The sequence below is a fragment of the Bemisia tabaci genome, chromosome 9 (genome assembly GCF_918797505.1).
Source record: "Bemisia tabaci chromosome 9, PGI_BMITA_v3".
In the NCBI taxonomy this organism is placed as follows: domain Eukaryota; kingdom Metazoa; phylum Arthropoda; class Insecta; order Hemiptera; family Aleyrodidae; genus Bemisia; species Bemisia tabaci.
In genome coordinates this window covers 3705288-3726455 of record NC_092801.1, presented here as the reverse complement: position 1 = coordinate 3726455, position 21168 = coordinate 3705288, and the positions used below count along the sequence as shown (strand labels likewise).

The 21168-nt window shown below is 38.1% G+C and overlaps 2 protein-coding genes across 2 annotated transcripts in view; one reads left to right on the top strand and one right to left on the bottom strand.

Moving 5' to 3' along the window:
• Positions 1-848: 848 nt before the first annotated feature.
• Positions 849-11899, bottom strand: LOC109044142 (sphingosine-1-phosphate phosphatase 2). Its single transcript, XM_019061697.2, has 6 exons — positions 11044-11899; positions 9614-9777; positions 8766-8855; positions 7483-7652; positions 5135-5262; positions 849-4610 (listed from the first exon to the last, which is right to left on the bottom strand). Exons 1-6 carry the CDS (start codon positions 11390-11392, stop codon positions 4366-4368), a joined length of 1146 nt encoding a protein of 381 aa, XP_018917242.2. The 5' UTR covers positions 11393-11899; the 3' UTR covers positions 849-4365.
• Positions 11900-14458: 2559 nt separating this feature from the next.
• The window catches only part of mv (lysosomal-trafficking regulator mauve), a 94920-nt gene continuing 88210 nt past the window's right edge, over positions 14459-21168 (top strand). The window contains exon 1 of the mRNA XM_019061635.2: positions 14459-14835. Within this exon, the coding sequence (XP_018917180.2) occupies positions 14758-14835 (78 nt within the window). The 5' untranslated portion in view covers positions 14459-14757. The remainder of the gene's footprint in view (positions 14836-21168) is intronic.

Below are 21168 nucleotides of genomic sequence, written 5' to 3'. Positions count from 1 at the left end.
TTTTACTTTAGTTAAAAAAAGCAACACCCAACCTGAATTTAATATTGCCATGAAAACAGGCGCGTTGAGGTTGTTCCTTTGATAATAATTAAAGGTATTTTTGAAACACTATGATGAAACGAAAATTCCTAAAGTATCATTAGGTAATTATCAAGTAAAATCATTTGGTCGAGTTCATGGATTAATATGCAAAAGTTTCTCATGAAAAAGGATAAGAATGACTCCAGGATAAGTATTATGAGACCTGAGTAAAAATGGCGAACAGAGAGACAAAATTATTGAAGACATTCATTGCAGCTATAGGTACTTTCGTTATTCAAACAATTCCTAAGTAGAAGAATAAATAATAATGCTTGATTTACTATGGAGTAATTCGGCTTCTAGAAATTTGATAAAGTGTTCTCAGTGAGCTGCTTGAGAACACTTTATCAAATTGCTATACCTGAAGGGCAAATTGTCAATGAAACTCGCAAACAAAGTATTTTGTTTGCAGTAATATTGTTTGAGTAAAATCTCCAATTTTATTTTTTAGAAGCACAAACCAACATCATTCCTTGAAGTTTTCACAAAATTTTCTTAGCACAGAAAAGAAATTGGTATCAGGGAAATTTTAAAGCATTGACATTGATTTATTTTCCCTTTGAAGAAATGAAGTATAACAGAAATTCTACAACGTCGCAAATCGAGATACGTGCTTTAGGAGTTTCACCATCGAAGTAAATGATACCACAGCCTCTCTTCAAAATGACGAAGATACCGCAGTTACAGATGATATTTCTTTCTCTTGAAGTAAAGAGAAATTTCTCCAGAACTAAAATTTAATAGAGGTTGAAAAAAATCATCGACTGTTGAGTAAATCAACTGAAATTCATTTATTCAAAAACGTACAAAATTTATTGCACAGACTAAAGGCTTATAAAGAATGTCAATAAATGTACACAAATGCACAATAATTCACAACCAGACAATGGCATAAGTAGATTCAACAGACTGGAAGATAAGATGAACAATTGAAGGGATCTTCGCATCGAAAAAACCAAGGTCCTACTCAAAATTCTAAGGTAGGGGCAATTTTTCCCTTTGGAGGAACTGGTGATTCCCCAAAAGACAAATTGGAAACATTGGTTTACTTAGCTATTTCATGACAAAACATCAAGACCTTTCACAAAACTTTCTCCTGTGGGGGCCCCTAGCCTCCTGACTGCAACTTTAACCCAAGATAAAAGGCAGGATGAGACTTGTCCCAGCGGAGATCATTTACTATCTAAAGTTCAACAAAAGAAGGCTGAATGACTTTTTTCTTTGACTAGATGAAAATCTTAAAGATAAGGAAATAATTGAATTTTTCAAAATTGCTGGTGATGTTAAATCAGAATTTATCACAGAGCATGTCATCTAGAGAATGGAATAGCAAGAATGGCAAGCTTATTTTCAGACGAGAGAAGGCTACCGACTGTACGCCTGAGATCTGGTTCAAATTATGTATGGATGTCCTGTGACTGGCTGACAGTTAAAAATAACGATAATAGTGTATTAGTTAGAGAGGGTTATGATGGTGATTCCTTACTTATCGTTTTCCTCAAAAAATTTAAATAGCAAACCATTTTCGAAAATATCTCATGAAAATGTTTTGAAAATATGTATCTCTATTTTTCAATCTTTTTCTTCTTCTTTTTTACGAACTGTTCGATGCATTTTATCTTCGTTTTCAGCACAAGAAATAATTTCGAAAAAAAGTGCCAATGATATGCTTGGTGTTGATGGAAAATGACAAGTACAGAATTGCCATTCTAATTTTTTTAAATTCTTAAAAACGAACCCTGAACCTGGACCTCATGGACCTGAACCAAGAGTTTTGTAACTGCACGGAAAAAAGTAAATTGCTACAAAAAAGGACAGCAATATTTCAACATAGATTTCACAACACAAAAATGCTACTTTAACCACCCGCATGGTTAAATTAGCTTACAATAGTGGTTAAAGTAGCAGTTTTGTGTTGTGAAATCTACGTTGAAATATTGCAGTCACTTTTTTTAGCGATTCAATTGTTAAATCAGCAATTTAATTTTTTCTGTTTGAGTATCTGAGTTGTTACAATCAACAAGCCATATTGACTGTATATAAAGCAACGCACATGGTTGACTCTACACAAAGCTCCAAAATTCGTTAGCAAAACTTTACAACTTTAAAAACTCATACCTCACAAACAACAGTGCATTGGCAGCTGAAAGAAGTGTGGATTGTTATTTCTGTCTGCCCTACCTCCATACCAAGTTTAAATAAGATCTGAGGAAGATGATCGGTAATCTCTACTTTCAGAGAGACTTTCAAATTGCGTTGAATGCTACACTTTAATACTCACTGTTGGCTAGAATAATTAGGTTTTTGTGCTCAAGGGAAAATAAAAACAATAATAAAATCAATAACCAACTGAGTATCCTTAGAGAAGTAAAACAAAAAACCAGCATTAAGAGGAATGTAAATATTAATAGCTCAGTGCTTAAGCTGAGGGTATAGGGACCACAAAAAAAAATTGATCAGTTCGGAGGGCTTAAAGTTAGATGTTGACTCAACAAGGGCAAATGATCAAAAATAAAATGGTAAGAGTAGCAAATTAAAATCCCTAAATTTTAAAAAAAAAGATCTTTGGCGATTTTTCAATTACTTGAGGACATCACCTTAATATATTAAGGTTTCAGTCCCTGCGCTGAGCAATCCAGAGTAATATTCCCACACCTTTTTTGGGTCACATGAAAAACTTTCACTTCTGTACAGAAAACTGATGAGCAAGTACATATGTGCTGATAGAAGCAAAATGAATGGTAAAACTTTTACTATTCATTGCTATGATGAAACTTGACCTACTGTGCAAAACTTTTATCTAAATTAAACAATTTTACTAAATTTAAATCCGGCCCTAGCGCGCCGTAAAAGCGGCTCATACATAAATACTAAATTTAAATGATATCTTTACATTATTAAAAAGTATACTCGGCGATACATTATACTCCAACAAGAGAACCAGGAGAAAAAAAATTAACTATGTTACCTAGGCAATAATCAAATTTACATTTATCAAGTTTGGAATTAGAAGAAACTGAGTCTACAAAGTTCGATAAGACAACAGGCGAATTTTTGCGATCAAATATGGTTTACCATAAGAATTAGTGAATTATGAGAGGTTCTGATGCTAAGAGGATTTTTCAATTAATCAGGATTGAGACTGAATGGATCAACATGATGAACCGCTGAACAAGAAGCGAAATTCAAACATCCTGAATGTTTTCTCTTTAAACTTTCATGTAGAACGCATATTGTTTAGCAATAATGACTGGGAATAGCTCTTAACCAAAATGTTAGGTTCTTTGATGCATAAATTCAAACTTCCCGCTCATAGAAAAAACAATAATCCACTTGAGTTAATTCACCTTATAAACGTTGCAGCGCAGTGAGGTAATATTGCTCAATTGAACGTATTTCTGCCAAACAGAACTATGTGCTCTGTATGGTAGAAATATGTCCAATTGACAAACCTACCAAAACCGTTGTAGTGTGCAATTTGATTCAAATCAACTCTGGTTTTTCATGTGAGCGAGAAAATCAAATTTCTCGTAACCAATGCTGAATATAAACGTTAGTATCTTGGTTTCGAGTTGAAATCAATAATTTTTGCTGCTTAAATCGTGCTCTACAATAATACATAATACATTGAAATTTTAACTTCCAGCAAAAAACAATATGACTAGTTTTAATTTTCGCAGATATTTGTCGAATTAGAATTTTACTACGCACTATTATACTTACTGGTCACAAATTAAGCAATGAAAGTTATCATTCAGTCAGCATACAGCATAATTTTTTTTCTATTCACAAGAAATAAATACTCAAGAGTTCCAAACGAAAGACGAACACTGCAAGTCGCATCTTCCTGGTGAATAAAACCACATCTCTTAACTCTTACGTGTTGCATTTTGAATTTTTGGAGGAGACAAGCTGGAACTAAAAAATACCTATTTGATGACAAAAAAAAAAAAAAAAAAAAAAAAAAAAAAACTCAGGAAGGAAGGTTTTCATTTCCTGATACATAAAATGAATATTCAATTCCATACAGTTTTTCCACTATCAAAGCTCCTTTTATCTAGTAGGTACCTCCTGCGTTCATTTCCTTCAACGGAGTGGCAAAACAACGATTTTTAAGGATTTTTCGGAGATATTCTTGAAGATTGACAAAAATTTTCCCGAGACCCATCAAACTAACTGGTGAAGCAAGGAGTGAAACACTAATTTGCCTTATAACATTCCATTAATGATTCACTAGTACAGTTGGGCGAGAAATTTTCTAAAAAAAACTTAGGGAAGAAATGTTCAAATTTCTTTGAGATATGAAGAGCGTTCGATACCTAAATATCTAAACAAATGAGGAATCAAAAATGTGATATGGAAGCCGACCATGAAGTATAGCACATAGTAAAAACTTAAAACTAAAAACAAAGGAGCCGACATTTTAGGGCCAGACACCAGACTCAAAATAAACCGATAAGCAGATTTGAAGCATGTTCTGAAAATGAATATAGCTGAACATCCTATCACTGTACGCTCCACTGCCAGCCCTGTTGAAAACAAAATAAAATATTAGTTCGACTAAATTTTTTAAAATTAGTACAATACATTGATGATGATTCATGGGAAATAGGGTCTCAGTGCTGGGGAAAAAAAACCCAGAGTTGGAAAAAAAAAAAAATAGTGAGAGTGACCGATTCAACTCAGAGTGTGACTGGCAGAAATGGACCTTGAACAAGACTGTGACTCAGTTTGATTGTGTAGACAGTGCTGATAGATATTAACTTTCGAGATTTTTCAAATTTCTAGTTCAAATTTCATCATAAAATTTCCTGAAAACGCCCAATTTCCAGACCAGTAGACTCCCTAAGCGTACTTGCAACACGTTTTCTCATGACAAAAATATCAAGCAAGCTAATGCATGGAGAGCAAAAATTTGTTTGGGTTACATATTCCATGAACAGTTTACTCATTTCATTGATTGTTAGCAAATAAAAATTCGCTTATAGTTAAGGACAAAGCAAAAATTTGTACAAAAAAGTAAAATCGCGAACACATGGTGGTTCTTACTCACCCACATTCTTCAAAGTTGACACAGGCAAACTATTAGAAGGAAGCGGTAAAACAGGATTCAAATGGTGACTTGTCCACAGTCCAATGTACAGTCCGGCAGTAGCACCGAGGACCACTGCTGTATCTTGCCTGTCGGAGAAAAACAAGAGAATTTCAACAAAGAGGAAACTATTGTCATTCGACTGCTGCTTTCGGAAATTTTGTCATTGCTGATGATATTCAAGAAATGTGTTACTTAACTTCTTTCCCCAAGTAATAATGAGCTTCATTAAAATGTGGATAATAAGGGGTCCCAATTTGAAAGGATGATCATGTTGACCACCTAGGTGGTAGAAATGAGCAGGGGTGCAGACAATTCTCATATTCCTGATCCCTAACTCGCACATGGCAAGAGAAAATCTGTGAATTTGTGAAGAAATTTTTTGGTAAGGGGATTTTTTTCCCCCTCATGACGGCAAAATGAGGAGAAAACAGAGACAAAGACGGAATTTTTAAATTTTTTTGCTCAAAATGTATTACTTTGGACATTTTGGTGGAGTGAAGAACTTTTCCAAAAGTGAGGAAAATTTGAGGCTGAGATTGCGACTGGGTAGTTTTTGCTCCAAAGAACATTCTGCGCATCTGCATATGGGTATTTTATGGGATGGAGAATTTTACATGCATTTCTAAAATAGGCTGATCCTGATCCCTGAGGATTCCAAGGGAAAATAAAAGGAAGATTTACATCCTCATCATGAAGAGCATTGTAATTTAAGGATAGTGGGTTTTAGCAGCTCAAAAGGAAGAATAAAAAAAGTCAAAAGGCAACGGAAGTGGACTTTCGGCAGGAATCTGCAGAGGTTTTGAGGAAAAGTATGTTACCTAGAGGAGGTTAATTGGCTTCTGCCACCTTGGGTTGTTTAAACGAGCTAATGTACCTTTTTTTCAACTCTTAACAATGACCCAGGTTAGTCACTGACACCGCCCCTCACCTGATTTTTTTCAAGGCATGGGCTATAGTAGTCAAGATTCAAGAGCTTGATTAATTTTCTTGATAAATAAAATTAGCTGACTACAGGTACAACCAGCTCAGCTGGCACTTAATTGACTGGTTATTAAAAGTTCTTGGCTTCGATCAACTTTTAAATATTTCATGAAAGTTGACCGATTATTAAATGGGGTGCATACGTCCATTTGACTGAGAATCTACTCCTTGAATGGGGTAGTTGCGTGGAATTTTTTTAAAATTCAATTTCTAAAAGTTTGAGGTCTACTGAGTATTCAGATATTTTTTAAAGAAATTTCCGGTCACCGGAATTTTGAGAAAAAGGTCATCAAAGTCAAAAGCCATTTGAGACGGGTCATTTTCCGCGCTTCGGATCTAGGACTTCGTGACATCACATGGTATACACCCAGGTTTCCCCTACGTCAAATACGTGTAAATACGGTCTTTTTAAAAATTTACGAAAAATCGATTTTTTGGTCTACACTTGATTTCTTTGCGTCAATGAAAATTTCAGAATTTGATTAATAATTTTAAAACAATTTTGAAAGCTCTCCATCATGATTTCTAAGTGAAAAAGGGAGTTGAAATTGAGCTTTTCGCAAATCTTCTGCCGCCACCGGGAAACGTGCGGACTGTCGGATTCGGGTGCGCCCCGACTGCTTTGGCAGTGTTCGTGCGTTGTAGCCAATCAGAGCACGAGCTGGGCTCACTTGACGCCGGTGTCGCTGGTGACCAAAAATCATAACCACACCATAACATGGACTCGTTCTTTTCACTTTTCTAATCTCAACTAGTGCTGTGTTTGAGCTTATGATCAAGATACAGTTCTGGACACCTTTTGGCATGATTTCCTACAGTAATTTCCGAGAAAAGAAGATAATTTAGACACTTAAAATAGCACAACAGATCACGCTTCGGCTCGGTAAACACACAGTTGAGATAGAGGTGATGGCTGTGGGCGGGGCCTTGTATACCAACTGACATCACAGCCAATGGAAATTGTTTATTTCTTACTGCGATTTTGCGACTTTTTGTCGAGCTTATTAGGAGCTTTCGACTCAATGTCGGAACTTGCAATTAAGAAAAACGGGTTTTCCGCGAAAAAATCTACTAGAAACAGTCACCAGATCTGAAATCCCAGCTGCATACCACTACCCCACTGAAACAGTTGGGTGGCAAGCAGGCTATTGTTGGGTAAACTTTGCCAATCACCCTGCTGAACACTCAGCTCAGCACAAAGTATAGCTGTCAACTGCCAATAAAAATTGTCCAGTCTCTTGAAGGAAAAGTTTTCACCCTTGCTTAGGCACCGATGGAATATCATTATTTGTCTCTGACAATGAGTATAGTTGTACTAAACTTACCGTGTAAGTGAATAAATACTGGATGGGTACAGAGCAACGCATAAACTGCTCACAAGTAATAATGTTACTGGTGACCATGGGTTCGTCAAAAGGAACTGATCAAGAAGCTCTGGCAGTGGTAGAAACATCAAGAGAAAAAAAGCACCTAGAATCAGTCCTGCCACAATGTCCTGAAAAGGGAATAACAAAGAAAGGTATGATGAAATTTTTAACACTTTGAAATAACATTGTGACACTTGAATGGCTGAAAGTTTCCTCAGCTGCCTATTGGGTTAGTCTTCACTACATTTCTGTTAATTATACCTGCAAAACTTCACGATATTAAAACAAAAAGTGGCTGTCTCAATGTCCCTATGTCTACAATTGGCAATTTTAAATTGATTTTTTTTTAATATGCATCCATCAACTGAAAAAAAATAATTGAGAAAATTACATTGATTATTCAGACTGGTGAACGATTGCATCAGGAAAACAATTTCAGTCACACACGTTAGTCCAAATTTTGAAAGTAAGGAAAGCACTAACATTATGTTAAGCAATTTATCATCATTTAGATCACAAAAATAGAGGAAATAGATTTTTTGTCGCCTAGTAATAATGGGATCAATAATTTGGTCAAAATTAAATTGACTCTCAGAAATCAATTTTTTCTCGATAATCGCAATCACTAAGCATGGCTGAACATTCTTAAAAGGGTTTCAATAATAAACATTCCTGAAGAAAAAAGAGCAGAGAGGTTTAATAGGATGAAAGGCCTACAGAAAGCCTGTCAAAAAAAGGGCCCAAAAAGGCACTTTGTTTGAGGCAATCAGGGATTTTATTCAAAAGTGCCCTGATAGATACCCCATGTTGAGGTCATCAGCCCACAAAATTATTATTTGAGTTCAAAGTTCGTTTTGGCAATGCAGCATTGCAAAGATTACATTTTTCACCATTGAAAGTATTTTCATTTTGGAATTCTTCAGTTGAAAACAAACAACTCCAGTTGATTCCTTCTTTTCTGAGGCACAGCAACATCAGCTAAAGATACTGTGCCTCAAAAAAAAAAAATAAAGTGGGGGTGAAAGACATCATGAAGGCAATCCTGCCCCTGATAGCGCTACTCACTACAGTTTTTGAAGCGCAATGTTCTTCAACACTGAAATTAAAACCTTCGAGTTTTGACAATCTTAATATTTTGGGCTGATCTAGATGCAGGACTTTGTACTAGTAAAACACAATTGTGTCGTGACCAACCCGTCTGGTTTGTGGAAGAAAGAAAACGTATGAAAAAATTGACTTACCAAGACAGAATGCATGCCCAGATACAGCCGGCTTAGGCATACCATTCCACAAAATAAGAGCGCTAGGAAAATTCCGTAGGAAATGTTGCACTAAAACAGAGACAACAGCTTTAGAAAGTAGGTATTAATGGGGCTTGAACTAGTGTCTTCATTTTAAGCGAAGGTCAAGTAGTCCCATGCTTAAATTTTCTTCATGATACTTACTTAATCATTCCGTTTAAATTTGTGTTCCTTAGGACATTGATGTCTCATGTCTGTTTTCCTGGGATATTGCAGGTAAATAAACACTTAGAGATTGTACGTGTCAAGGGGCAAAAACTTATAACTGTTACTCCTGTCACATTTTGAGCTACGCCTATGTCAAAGGCTTAAAGAATTTAAATTAAAAGCAATGAGGCATGAAAACTAATGTGTTAACAATGAAATCTTTTTTGAAAATTAACTCTGCCATCTATTTCCTGCCATTCTTTAAACATCAACATACCTACTGTATGAGTTGTTTTGTCATAAAGTCATGCACTATCGTCAGCATGTTATCGTTGCACGTGCATACCCTCAGCATCCATGATCTTTCAGACCATCGTATCAAGAAAAGGTTGCCAAAGGTCAGATGATTGGAATAAGATTATAATTAGATTAGGCTCCTCCTGAGAGAAGGTACAGACAGAAGAGAGGCTTAGAACTTTTTGCAACCTTGCTGGCTAGAGGCACTGATATTATTCATTCTGTCAATAATATGGATATCTGAAGCTTATGGAAAAACTGACTCGGGGAGCTTTTGGATTAAAAGAGGCAAATAAATATATAGTCACCAAGCTCAAATACTTAAGTTCAGAAATATGCATTACCTGATATCTTTGCGACGAGAAGTATAATAATGAAAAAGGGATCGTAACCCCAATGACTGCGTGTGTAGATGGCATCCCATATTCTTGAGCCCATTTCTTCTGGAGACAGTAAACTGGTGGGTAGGGTGGCCTTGGCCACTTGATGTAGTCTTTCATGGCTTGTCCTGGTGAAAAAAAAAAAACCTTGAGTAAGAACATATTATATCTGACAACAACAATGGACCTTCAAAAAATGCCTCTGTCTTCAGTTTGGCATTGAAAGTAAATATAAAAATCAAGATAAAACTTCTTAGAAGTAAAAGAATACCCTTGGATTGGACCCTATCTTTCTCTCCATTATCAACTAACTCATTTCTTTGGCCTTTCACCTGTATGGTCATGTAATATCTAGGTGCCTCCAGAGAAAAGAACTGCTATTCCATGAGCGCAAAAATAGAGTTTGACTGTCTGTTGGGGTTCACAAAAAACATGCAATTTTTAAACGGCAAACTACTCGATGGCAATACTTTAAAACTGCCGTGCTTTTTCTTCTCTGTACGAAGAAAATTCTGCATAAACTTCAAGGAGAGATTTCAATTTGTTCTCCTTTAAAAAAATAACATAGAGGCGGAGATTTTCAGACACCGTAAACAAGATTCGTGATTGCGGACTTAAAACACCGATATCTCTGATGAGCAAGATAAGTCAATTTTCAAACAGGACAAAACCAGTGAATTTGACATGTGTCAATGGTAAAATCTGAAAACTTGGAGTTTCATTTTGCATCAAGCAGATTACATATTCAGTACTTAGGTACAGAGCGTTCCTTCAAAGAAAAATTGAGGAAATTTCTTGAAATTGTGACCTGGTTGTCTGTGTACAGTACAAAATTTAATTTAAATATTCAAACAGAATAGTTTCTCACTCGTTTCCCTTTAGCAAAACGGATGAATAGCAGAGATTCTGAAATGTTACACAGTGTGTGTTTCTGGACCATATCATCATCAATATTAATGCAATAGAGCTATTCCTACTTAGCATTCCTGGTCATTGGTGTGAGGTTAAATGTTCGAAACTGCGGAGAACACACAGGATCGTAAAGGGAGGACTTAAGAAAGTTGATTTTTTTACTTGAGAAAGTGAATTTATTCCAGGCATGGAATTTACAGTTGAATAATTTGGCATGTTATATCGAAATAAACAAATTTGTTTGGCAGAATCACATTTTAAATGAAGGAAAAAATTGTTAAATGTATGTCAATATATTGAATAAGAGCAGGTACGGGTGAAAACAGATGCAACCCTCCAAACGTAGCCCGGCGGCTTCCCTTTGTTCTCCACAGTTATTCCTAAGTAACACTCTCACACGATTTCTCGAATGGCCAGCAGGCTGATTATTGCTTTGATTGGCCCGTTGGAATGCTAAGTAGGAATTGAATAAACCAACCAACCTGACGACAAACTGATGCACCAGATGAGAAGGATGCTTCTAGCCACAACGGCGTCCACATTCCAGAACATAAATGAAAAGAATAGGGCATAGAATAATTCGTCTCCAAGGTGAGTGCTGACCAGGAAAATAATGTACCACCATCTGTTTGTAATATTGTACTTCTTGGTTTCTGACTGAGTGGATACGGTGTTGTTGGGATCATTTGGACTGGAACCGTTACTGCTGTTCTCATAATTTGACTTAGGAACAGGCTGAACTCCAAAATATCGCTGGACACAAGCAACGAGATTAGGGTCCTTCAGATGTTCAATCGCGCCCCACATTTCCATCAAACTTGTACACGACATAGCAAACTTAAGGACACAAAGTGACTGCACATAAATAAAAGAATAAGGAATTTGACTGATCGGTGGTTCTGAATTTTAGGTCGGTTAGGTGATCCATGACTGCCGACTAAAGGACTGAATGCCTTTCTGATTCGCTGCTTACAACAAGGAAAAAGGAAACCACCAAAAACGATTAAAACTGTGACTAGTGAAGGTATTAAAAAAGGAGATTTTGACACGATTGGTTGACACACTTGAGCAATACTTGAAGAAAGATGATATTCCGGGAGAGAAGACGGAGTTCATCGACGGCGCTCCTCAGGAATAAGTCGGTTACTACTTCTGAAGTCCTTGGCGCGATGATATGTTTTTGCCAGAGTTTAAAAGGCACACTTTACGAGTATCACTTCCGTACAAATTCCACATTCGAAGACTAAAGATAGCATTGAGGACTACAATTACGTAAAAGCAAACAAAAAATTGCCGACAGAATGTTTATTTTTTGTTGGAGGTTAGGTTAGGTTGGTTCGACCACGACACTCAACACAAATCGGTGACTAGTCCCTACTGCCCATTGGCTACTCTGCCGCGCTAAAGAAAAACGCTGTACAAGCATTTAAATGTTGCCAAATTTCCTCTCGGAAAATATTTACATTCGAAGAAACTCATGAATATTTTTCCTTGAAACTTTTAGATGTTTTGGATCAAAGTACAACCAAAATGTTCTGAAAAATTGAAGGAGAAATACTGGAGAATTTACCAGATCATTAATGAGCTGTCAAAGGACTTTTGGCAACGGCTGATGGTTTATACGGCGTTTTTCTTTACCACGGCAGTACTCTTCTACTACCACCACTGCACCACCACCACCACTACCACACAGGAGGTGCGATGTCCTCGATTACGATTAAGCGTTTTTGCAGGCAAAGACCCCCTACGAATGAGCAGGCGATCACAGAGCGGGAGTAGCTGGTGGAGCGTGCATGAAGCTCGCTCGGACTCCATGATTATACTCCTTTACACAGGTATGGAAAAGTTGAAAATTTCCCATGAGCCTCAGTACGTGTCACATGACCTCGTGACGTAGGTTAAGGGGCCCGTTTTTTAATTAAATTACAATCAAATTAACATTCAAACGTTTGTGCGTTTAAAACGCTAAAATTAATATCGTATGACCAAAATTGTGCAAAAAATCCCACAAAATTTTGACAAACGATAAACCAAACATAATAAATCTAAATAATCAAAACATACAAAATGGCTGACGTTAAGGGGCCGCTGGAGAGCCAATCAGAGGCCAGTTGTTTAGTTCTGTCCATACCTGTGTAAATCTACCTTGCCATAGAGAAAAAAAAGGAGGTGTTTGCATTTCGGGCATCTTGGAATATTTTGATGACTTGATGACGTAGGTGGGTACAGCTGGGTACAGGGACGTCCCCTTCACACTGTACCCACCTACGTCATCAAGTCATCAACAAATTCCAAGATGCCCGAAATGCAAACACCTCCTTTTTTTTCTCTATGATTATACTCTGTTGCTCTCTCCTCACCTCTACTCTTTGCACATCACATAATGGCGCCAAGCACAAATTTCACTCTCGGAGAAAAATTAAACTGCTCAGCTCAGGGAATTGACCTTTTTGATCGGGGTTAAATTTCTAAAAGAGTTCAAACCAAGTACTAACCAGGGCAATTCTCAAAATTCTTTGGCAAGACATTTTTCTGATATAATTTAAGGATTACCTAAGGAGGGAAAATCTTTAGCATATCTGGAGAAATCACAAGCTTGTGCGGGGGCCCCGCAGCGTTCTGAGGCATTGAAATCAAATTCTAAACGTACCTACTTACATTTTGAATTTTGATGGAAAATAAGGGGGGGGGAGGGGCTTCATTTATATCTGAGCCATGGGGATGCCAGATGATGAGGGATGAGTTTGAGGATTTTTGCGCTCAGCAGAGATGTTTTCAGGAGCATTGGGGGAACTAGTTAGGAGGAGGGGGGAGAAATATTACCCTCTCCTGACTTCAAGAAATATGAGGGCTTTTGCTAAGTTAGCTGTGTTGCTAGACTTTCATTGTGGAATTTGTAATTCTACCAAAAATATTTCCATGTGAAGATGAACCATCAAGCTAAAAATTTAACTCAGCATTCGCACAAATTTATAAATTTTTTTTGTGGCACGAATGGTACAACTTCTGGGAAACATCCTGTTAAAGGTAACGAGGCACTTAGCATATTTCTTGAAAAATTTGCTAAAAAAATATCTTTGCACATTTCTGCTTTTGATAACTTATACCTACAAAAGTACATAACGATCCAAAAAGTGGTGAATTTTACCAGTCAGGCATCAAGGGGTGAAATATGGGAGCATAAATATAGCATTAGGTACCTAAGATGACATTTGAATCAGTGAGTTCGAAAATACACCAACTCGGAAAAAAAAATTTTCAGGAAACACCTAAAACTTCGCAGCGGGCGAAGAAGTTAGTTTAAGAAAAACTTTTTTGGTGCCAAAGGACGCAAAGAAGTACTCTAGAGACTTTAACGCACCAAGTTTCAGATACTGATTTTTCATAGTCTGCCCTGAAAAATTTATATTTTTTGACCTGAATAACGCTTGAATATTTATATAACTTGTTGGCACAAGGTATACTGAACCGAAAAAATAAAACCGCATCGGATAGTCGCCCGTTTCCCTTGATCGGCCAAAAATTGGTATTTCCAATGAAATTCTTCGATTCTTCCCTTTTCCCGTCGCCGTTTCGAGCACTTCCGATTGCAATTTCGAAATATCCTTTTGCGTGCAGATGCTTCTACTTATCCATAAGTGTTACTAAACCGTAAAAAAGTGAAAATCGAAAAAAACCCGTGTTGGAGTGTTTCCGAACTCACTGATTCATTTTACATTATTGGAAACATGATTATTTGGATGGATAAGGTGGGAGAGACGGCAGACGATAGGATGGGTTAGAGTAGGTATTGGTTAGAGAGTGCTCGAACTGCTCTGAGTTCCCGTCGCGCCACGCAGCCATCTTGCCTGCTCATTCCGAGGGGGTCTTTGCCTGCAAAAAGTAAACATCCCTCGATTACTATCAGTTTGTTTAGATTCTCTTCCCTCGTCAGATCACGATCACGGTTATGTAACTGATGTGTTTCAGCTTATCCTCGTTCCTTTTCGAATACATCCCCAGCCCCCAGAATCAGTGTTCGTCCTAGCATAATGATATAGCAGATCCATCACTATCCCACTTTCCGAGTTTTACCACCGTCCAAAAGTGCTCAGTTCGATTTCCCAAAAGAAGCACCGTAATCACGCGGATTCTGCATGCGTCGTGAGTGATTTTTCGAACGTTCGCCTGTTCTCTCAGGACTTGTGTTAGTGCCCATGGAAAAAACCACAAAATGTTCGCGGATTGAACAGATTTGGGAATCTTTCGTCGTTGCCGAGAACGAGTCTTACGAGGTAAGATTTAGTCGTCTTTTTCACTAACTCTGTTCATGGAAGCATGAGAATGGGTCAGTCGCACTGAGTATGTGGTCAGAATAATTTCTCATCTGAACTATCAATTTTAGTCAGCAAGCATTCCCATGAACTGTCCAAACGCCAAGTTTTGAAGAACGAAATCCACGGAGGTATCTATTTCAAAGAACACAGCAATTAATGCCATCCAGCATTGCAACGTGTATCATGGTTTCTTCCATATTGCATCAGTCAATCAATGCTGCATGTAATGGAGCTCTTGCAAGCATCAGGGATTTGTGGTTTAAGTATTTTTGGTATCATATGTTAATTTTTCGAGAAACACGATTATGCCACTGGTTTTCTCCAGAACAAAATTCCAAGCTCAAACATAGCTCTGAGAGTTGAGGCTGTTCTGTACGGAGGGGATCCTTCAGGCTACATTGAGACTCCACCTCTATGTCCACTTGAACACTCCGAGCATAGGTACGGAGCAAATACAGTACTTAACAGGGTTGTCATTTTGTTTTAGAACTCCAAGGTTGGAACCATGGCAACCCTGCTGAAGTACGTGCTGCCTCTCGGTGCGTGGAGAGTTTGATTAGTCATGGAGGCAGCTCGCAGACTTCAAGCATAGCGTGGGGGAACTCCTCCATTGCCTCGGCTTCAGCTTGAAGAACTTCTTTTGAGCTTGGTAGTTATTTTCAGGAAAAACCAGTGGTACCATTGTGTTTCTCGCCAAATATTTCCATTTTAAAAGTACTTCCATCGCAAATTCCTGACTTATGCAAGAGCTTCATTGCAAGGGCTGCTTGTCAGGCAAGACTTGTCGAACCAAGTGTCAAAGAAATCATTGTATGCTCAACCGTTCTTAATTACAGAAATTACTGTTGATAATGCCTCTACTAAAATCAAATAAACTCAGAAATGTGATAGCTGAACCGATCCTCTTGTGTTTTGCTGCCATATATTTAAGTTTCAACCATTAAAACCTGACTATGATTAGTGCAAATGATCTACATGAGTTGGTGCATAGCTGCATCCTAGTAATATTCTTTTTCTCAAGAGCTTTAGTCCTCTCGCAGTATAAATGTCATCAAGATTTGTAGAACTGAGTCATCGTATGTTGAGTCAAAAGTCAATCCCTGATTAGCTCTGAATCATTATCATTCAACAGGTTAATACATGCAGTCAGATGGCATCATTGATGAGTATTGACGTACCTAAGTAATTCTTGACTTTAGTCTCAACATGTGATACTGGGTTCGAACCAGGTCTCCTAAATTTTCCACACTCCGCTGCAATTTCATTGATAATTATATAGGAGTATATGAGTTTTGCACTTTTGTGCTGAAATATGAAGATGCTCACCATGTAGCTAGTTAATGTTTGAATTCGTTTTAGATTTTTGATGAAAGTTACATTTAGCAAGCCCCGATTTTTCTCCCACAACTGAGGAAAGAAAAGAGTGGACAAGTGTCACATCAGAAAATGGCATTATTCAACAGAAATGTATGTGCTATAAACAATAGGCTGGCTGATGATTGATGTGACTTTTGTCCAATCTTTTCTTTCCTTAGTGCTGAGTACTGGATTTCATTCCAACGAAGTTACACACTTCCACAGCAAAACAGAAGATCTGCTTACCTTCTTTTCAATGCTGCAGTGAAGATAGCTAATCTTCTGTCATATTCTTAAATTGTGAAAACATTTTCTACTATCTTTAGGTGGGATAATGTGCCCTAAATGACTGTAAGCAAGAAACAAAGAGGGGACTCCGGCTAAAAAATTATCGGAATCTCTGTGAGCAAATTTTTTATTCAACGAAGACAAGAAACTTTAAATATTTACTGTTCAAAAATTAATTTACAGATTTGAGGACATTTTTAATTTTTCCTAAAACTAAGTACATTTCTTAATGAAGTAAGTAGGCAAGCATGCTGTGGCTGCGCAAACAATTCACATTTCTGATGCTTCCATGAACTGTTTCATCACTTTATATTTTGAAGCTTTTTGGTGAATTTTAATTTGTTTATTTACTTATACTAACCTGTTGCGTTTGAGTACTGCATAAGATTGTAAATATTTTTGACCAATGAGCCAGTCGATCCATTCAATCTTCCTTAATCTCAATCTTGCATCTCTGCAATCTCTATCCTTGCATAATATACTTTCAATATCGGGCAGTTTTATTCTCTCCGGAAAGAATCTCTCCCCTACTATTTCCAGAATGGCATTATCATCTCAAGTTATTATGTAGGTATGATCAGGGTTGCTATTTCCCCCAAAACTTATAGGAGGCCAACAATTGTTGAGAGGAAATGAAATGTTTTGAAGTGAGTGTCCCCAAAATATCCATCCCAAAATTCTGAGATGGAACGAATTTACTCCAAATTAGGGCACTTCTCCAATCGAAGAGAGGGAAGAAGGTGCCCTCCTGCCGTCGCCAACTGGTACCCCCACTTATACTTAATTATTTTTAAAAAATTACGAAAATAATCATAATACTAATTGTGAGCTACGATTTTTTGCAGTTACTTATTCCTGGTGGTATCAACTCAACATCAATTTTTTTTGGGAAACTAACATTCTAGCATGATTTTCCTAGAATGCAATACTTTAATGGTCTTTTATTTTGGTTTGAATGTATGCCATCATGAAACATGCACTAAATTTCTCACACCATCCGTCTTAATGTCATCTAAAACACTGTACAGAGGTCTACTGATGGACCACCTGCAAATTTATCGCACACTTAAATTCCTTCCGATTTCATCAATGTAAACATGCGATTCTCACTTACGCGCGGGTTCTGTGGTGCAAAAACTTCTCGCTTGACCACGAGACCGGCCGTTCGCGATCGGTCTCTCGTGTGAAAATCAGGGTTGCCACAGTCAGGAAATACCGGGAAATGTCAGGGAAAAATTGTTGGGTCATACCTTTATTTGCTGCCTCGAACGGATTCGACGTTTCATACAACACATTTTGCCTGAAAACTATTTCTAATAATGTCTTGTTAACCATCTGGCATACCTTCAATCGTCAGGGAATTTCACCGAAATGTGTCAAGAAAATCAGAGAAATGTCAGGGAATTTCATCTCCTAAATTCTGTGGCAACCCCGGAAAATGGAAAGGCGCCGAAAACGGTGTTTTTAAACGGGAAAGCCGGCAAAATCGTGTTGTCATTGGCGAGACAGCGGCGAAAACCACGTGTTCCTCGCAAAATCGCAATACAAATCACTTTTTTTTCTCCGCAAAGTCGTGGAAAATTACACGTACAGAGCCGTACAATAGTTATTTTTTTTTTAATTTCTGCGGAAAAAAGTATTTTTAAAATGGGAAGGCATAGAACTTTCCGCATCCGTAGTTCGACGGATGATTACGTAAGTTAGAGCGAGAGTCAGGATTTAGGATTCAAAATGAAGGAAGCTGACGGGGGGGGGGGGGGGGGGGGGTTTGGATCAGAAACTGGGGGGAAAATGCGTTACGTAACAGTAAGTAACCGCTTCATACAGGTGAATTGGTATGCGGATACCGAAGAGCAGCAACTGCAATTATTCAGGGTCAATGACGTTGGCTCGTAAGTCGTAACCTGCCTGAGATCTTTCCATGAATAGTAGAAAGTAAATTAAACGAGCAGATTCAGAAGAGGGTCAAGTGTGTAATCGCTGTTTTAAAATTCATAGGCGAGGAATTCCGCCGTGTTAAAGAAAAACACCGTATGAACCCTCAGGCGTTGCCTAATTTTCCTTATTTAAAACCGATTTTAATGGGAAAATTCTGGATATTTTTCTTCCAATTTGTCAGTCAATTATATTCGCAATTTCGTCCGTAATATCTGGAAAATTCAAGAAAAATCATGCATAGCTTGCCTCTCAAATGCATGTTTTATCTGAGAAAATTTGGAAACTCCCGTATGTTCATACGGCGCTCTTCCTCGCAGGGCAGAATTGTCGCATGAATTTAGTCTTCTTTTTATTTATATATTTATTGTTAATTCACTTAGTTCTTTTTTTTCAATTTGATTAAATGCTCAAACCTCCCTGTCTTCGTGCAACGTCGACGTATGAATGCAATGAGAGACATACCATTCTTACCACGAGCGCAGAAAATTTGAATGCGTTCCGCCTTTTTTGTCTTGGTCTGGATGCAACTATTCGTGTTCGCGGGATATCCGTGTTGCATACACGAAAAATTTCAGGCGCTCTAACTTTCTCCTCTAAGAGTGCGGAATCACTTACGTCCAATCTCTCAAAATACTACAGAAAACATTTTCGCAATTTGCACCATTTCGCTACGTTGCCATGGTGCTACATGATTCATGCGAATTTCGAGGATTTCATAGTAAGCACGATCGTCAATAGAACGGAGAAAACTCCTGAGAACCAACAACCACAGCCGTACGTTGTTCCTTACCAAACCAGAGCGCCTGCGATGTTTCGTGTATGCAACATGGACATCCCGAGAACACGAATAGTTGCATCCAGACGTAACCATTGAAAAAGCCGGAGCGCCTTCAATTTTTTCTGCTTAAAATAAGGAAATGTGTCGCTCTTTGCATCCATACGCCGTCGTTGCACAAAGCAGTGGCAATTTAGCAGGCTGGTAACACCCTTTTTCATCCATTTAAATCCACTGAAAGTATCAATTTTAGGTGGGGGAAGCTGCCTCACCAAAAATCGATTGTTTCACATATATTCAAATGGAGGAAAAAGCAATGTTGTCAGCTTTCAAGAATCGCCACTGGCACGGAGGTAGAGCGGTGTGTGTATTCAATCGAACTGAAAAAAAACAAATACCAAGTAAATCAATAAGCGATGTTGAAGAATCGATCACGTAAAATCGATTCTTTTCCGTAGGTTTAAATGACAGATTAGGTAATCGATTCATCGCCAAGCGCGACGGCAGCATTTGCATCTGCGGCTCGCGCTGGCATTCCTGCGGGTTTTTTTCTCGCCGGCAGTTGAATCGGTGGAAGTTACAAGGCAGTAAGTCCAATTTCGAATGAGCCTTGAGCTCCGTATGAAGGCGTATCCTTAAGGGTTCATCGGATACAAACGTGTTGGATTTTCGCATGGACGAAGTCTGTTGGCCGGCTGCCGAGGTCCGGTCCACTTGTTTTCACGTAACTCTTGTTTTCTCGCCGCATTTTTTCGCGAGAGCATCGAGGAATTCCATTGATGCGGCTTTCGTCGCAGGAGACTCCAGCGTGTGCTTACGTAAAAGCGCGAGCCACTCGCGCGAACGCGTCTTCCACTCCGAGCCCGAAAAACCTATCCGTAAGGTCCGTAACGTACGCCTTGTCTCCGCGGGACGTTTCACGGGATTTTTCCCAAGCTCGAATCGTAGGAATGAAACTTCTGGGCTTTTTCCCCGTTAAAAACACAACATTTCTTCCTCTTCTTTTAAAGTAGTTCCTGGGACTCCACAAGGACTCTTAGTTGGATTGCATTTTGCAAAAAGGAATCAGGAGCATTGCAATGTTGCTAAAGATTATGCAACTTCTTTTGCCTCGGTAAAAAAACCTGAGTATTCATGAGCAGTTTCTATTTTACTCGCTAAAGACTGTGAATTTAAAACAAAAATGCCAAAATGCCACTTATGTGACACAAGAATGCCGATATGGAAACTTGGCGCCTAGGCGCCCTGGCGGTTTTGAAAACGCCTTAAATTTTGGCGTGATACCTCACGCATTCCGGAGAGTACGAATAGTTGTATCATTGCGCCTTGACATTGCCACTTATGCGCACACAAGAATGCCGATATGGAAAGTTGGCGGTTTTGAAAACGCCTTCAATTTTGGCGTGATACCTCACGCATTCCGGAGAGTACGAATAGTTGTATCACTGCACCTTAGTAGTGAGACGGAAGATAAAAATTGAAGTAGCCTCCACAGTGGCCTGAACGGTTTTCCTTGGACATTCTTACAGCTGTGACCGCTTACTTAAAGGTTTCATTCGGAATTAACTTAGCGATTTAATTTAGCGAATAGGTAATTTGTATAGGATGATTACAAATTAACAAGTGGTGAGAGATAAAACTAAGTAAGAGGAACTCTAATCAACAATGAAATACACGGAATAAAACAAGGAGGTGTGCGCACAACTGTTGCATTATCTGCTAAGAAATAATTTTGTTTACAATTTTTCGGAAATTTCAAGTACCAATTGTAAACAAGGTTTATGTTACTCGCAATAGGATCGCCTCATTTTCTCCTAGTTTTCTATATCTATCGCTTTGTCTACCAATACCAATAATCATCCCGCAGAGATGGATCCGCCATAGTTGAGAAAACAACTTAATCGGTCCGAAACGAAAGTACAAAATCAACTTAA

Coding starts and splice junctions, on each gene's coding strand:
- LOC109044142 (XM_019061697.2), bottom strand. CDS start 11,392: ATGTCGTGTACAAGTTTGATGGAAATGTGGGGCGCGATTGAACATCTG. Junction 8,856..9,613: donor TCTCGTCGCAAAGATATCAG/GTAATGCATATT, acceptor TCTCTGTTTTAG/TGCAACATTTCCTACGGAAT. Junction 7,653..8,765: donor TGGGCATGCATTCTGTCTTG/GTAAGTCAATTT, acceptor TTCCCTTTTCAG/GACATTGTGGCAGGACTGAT.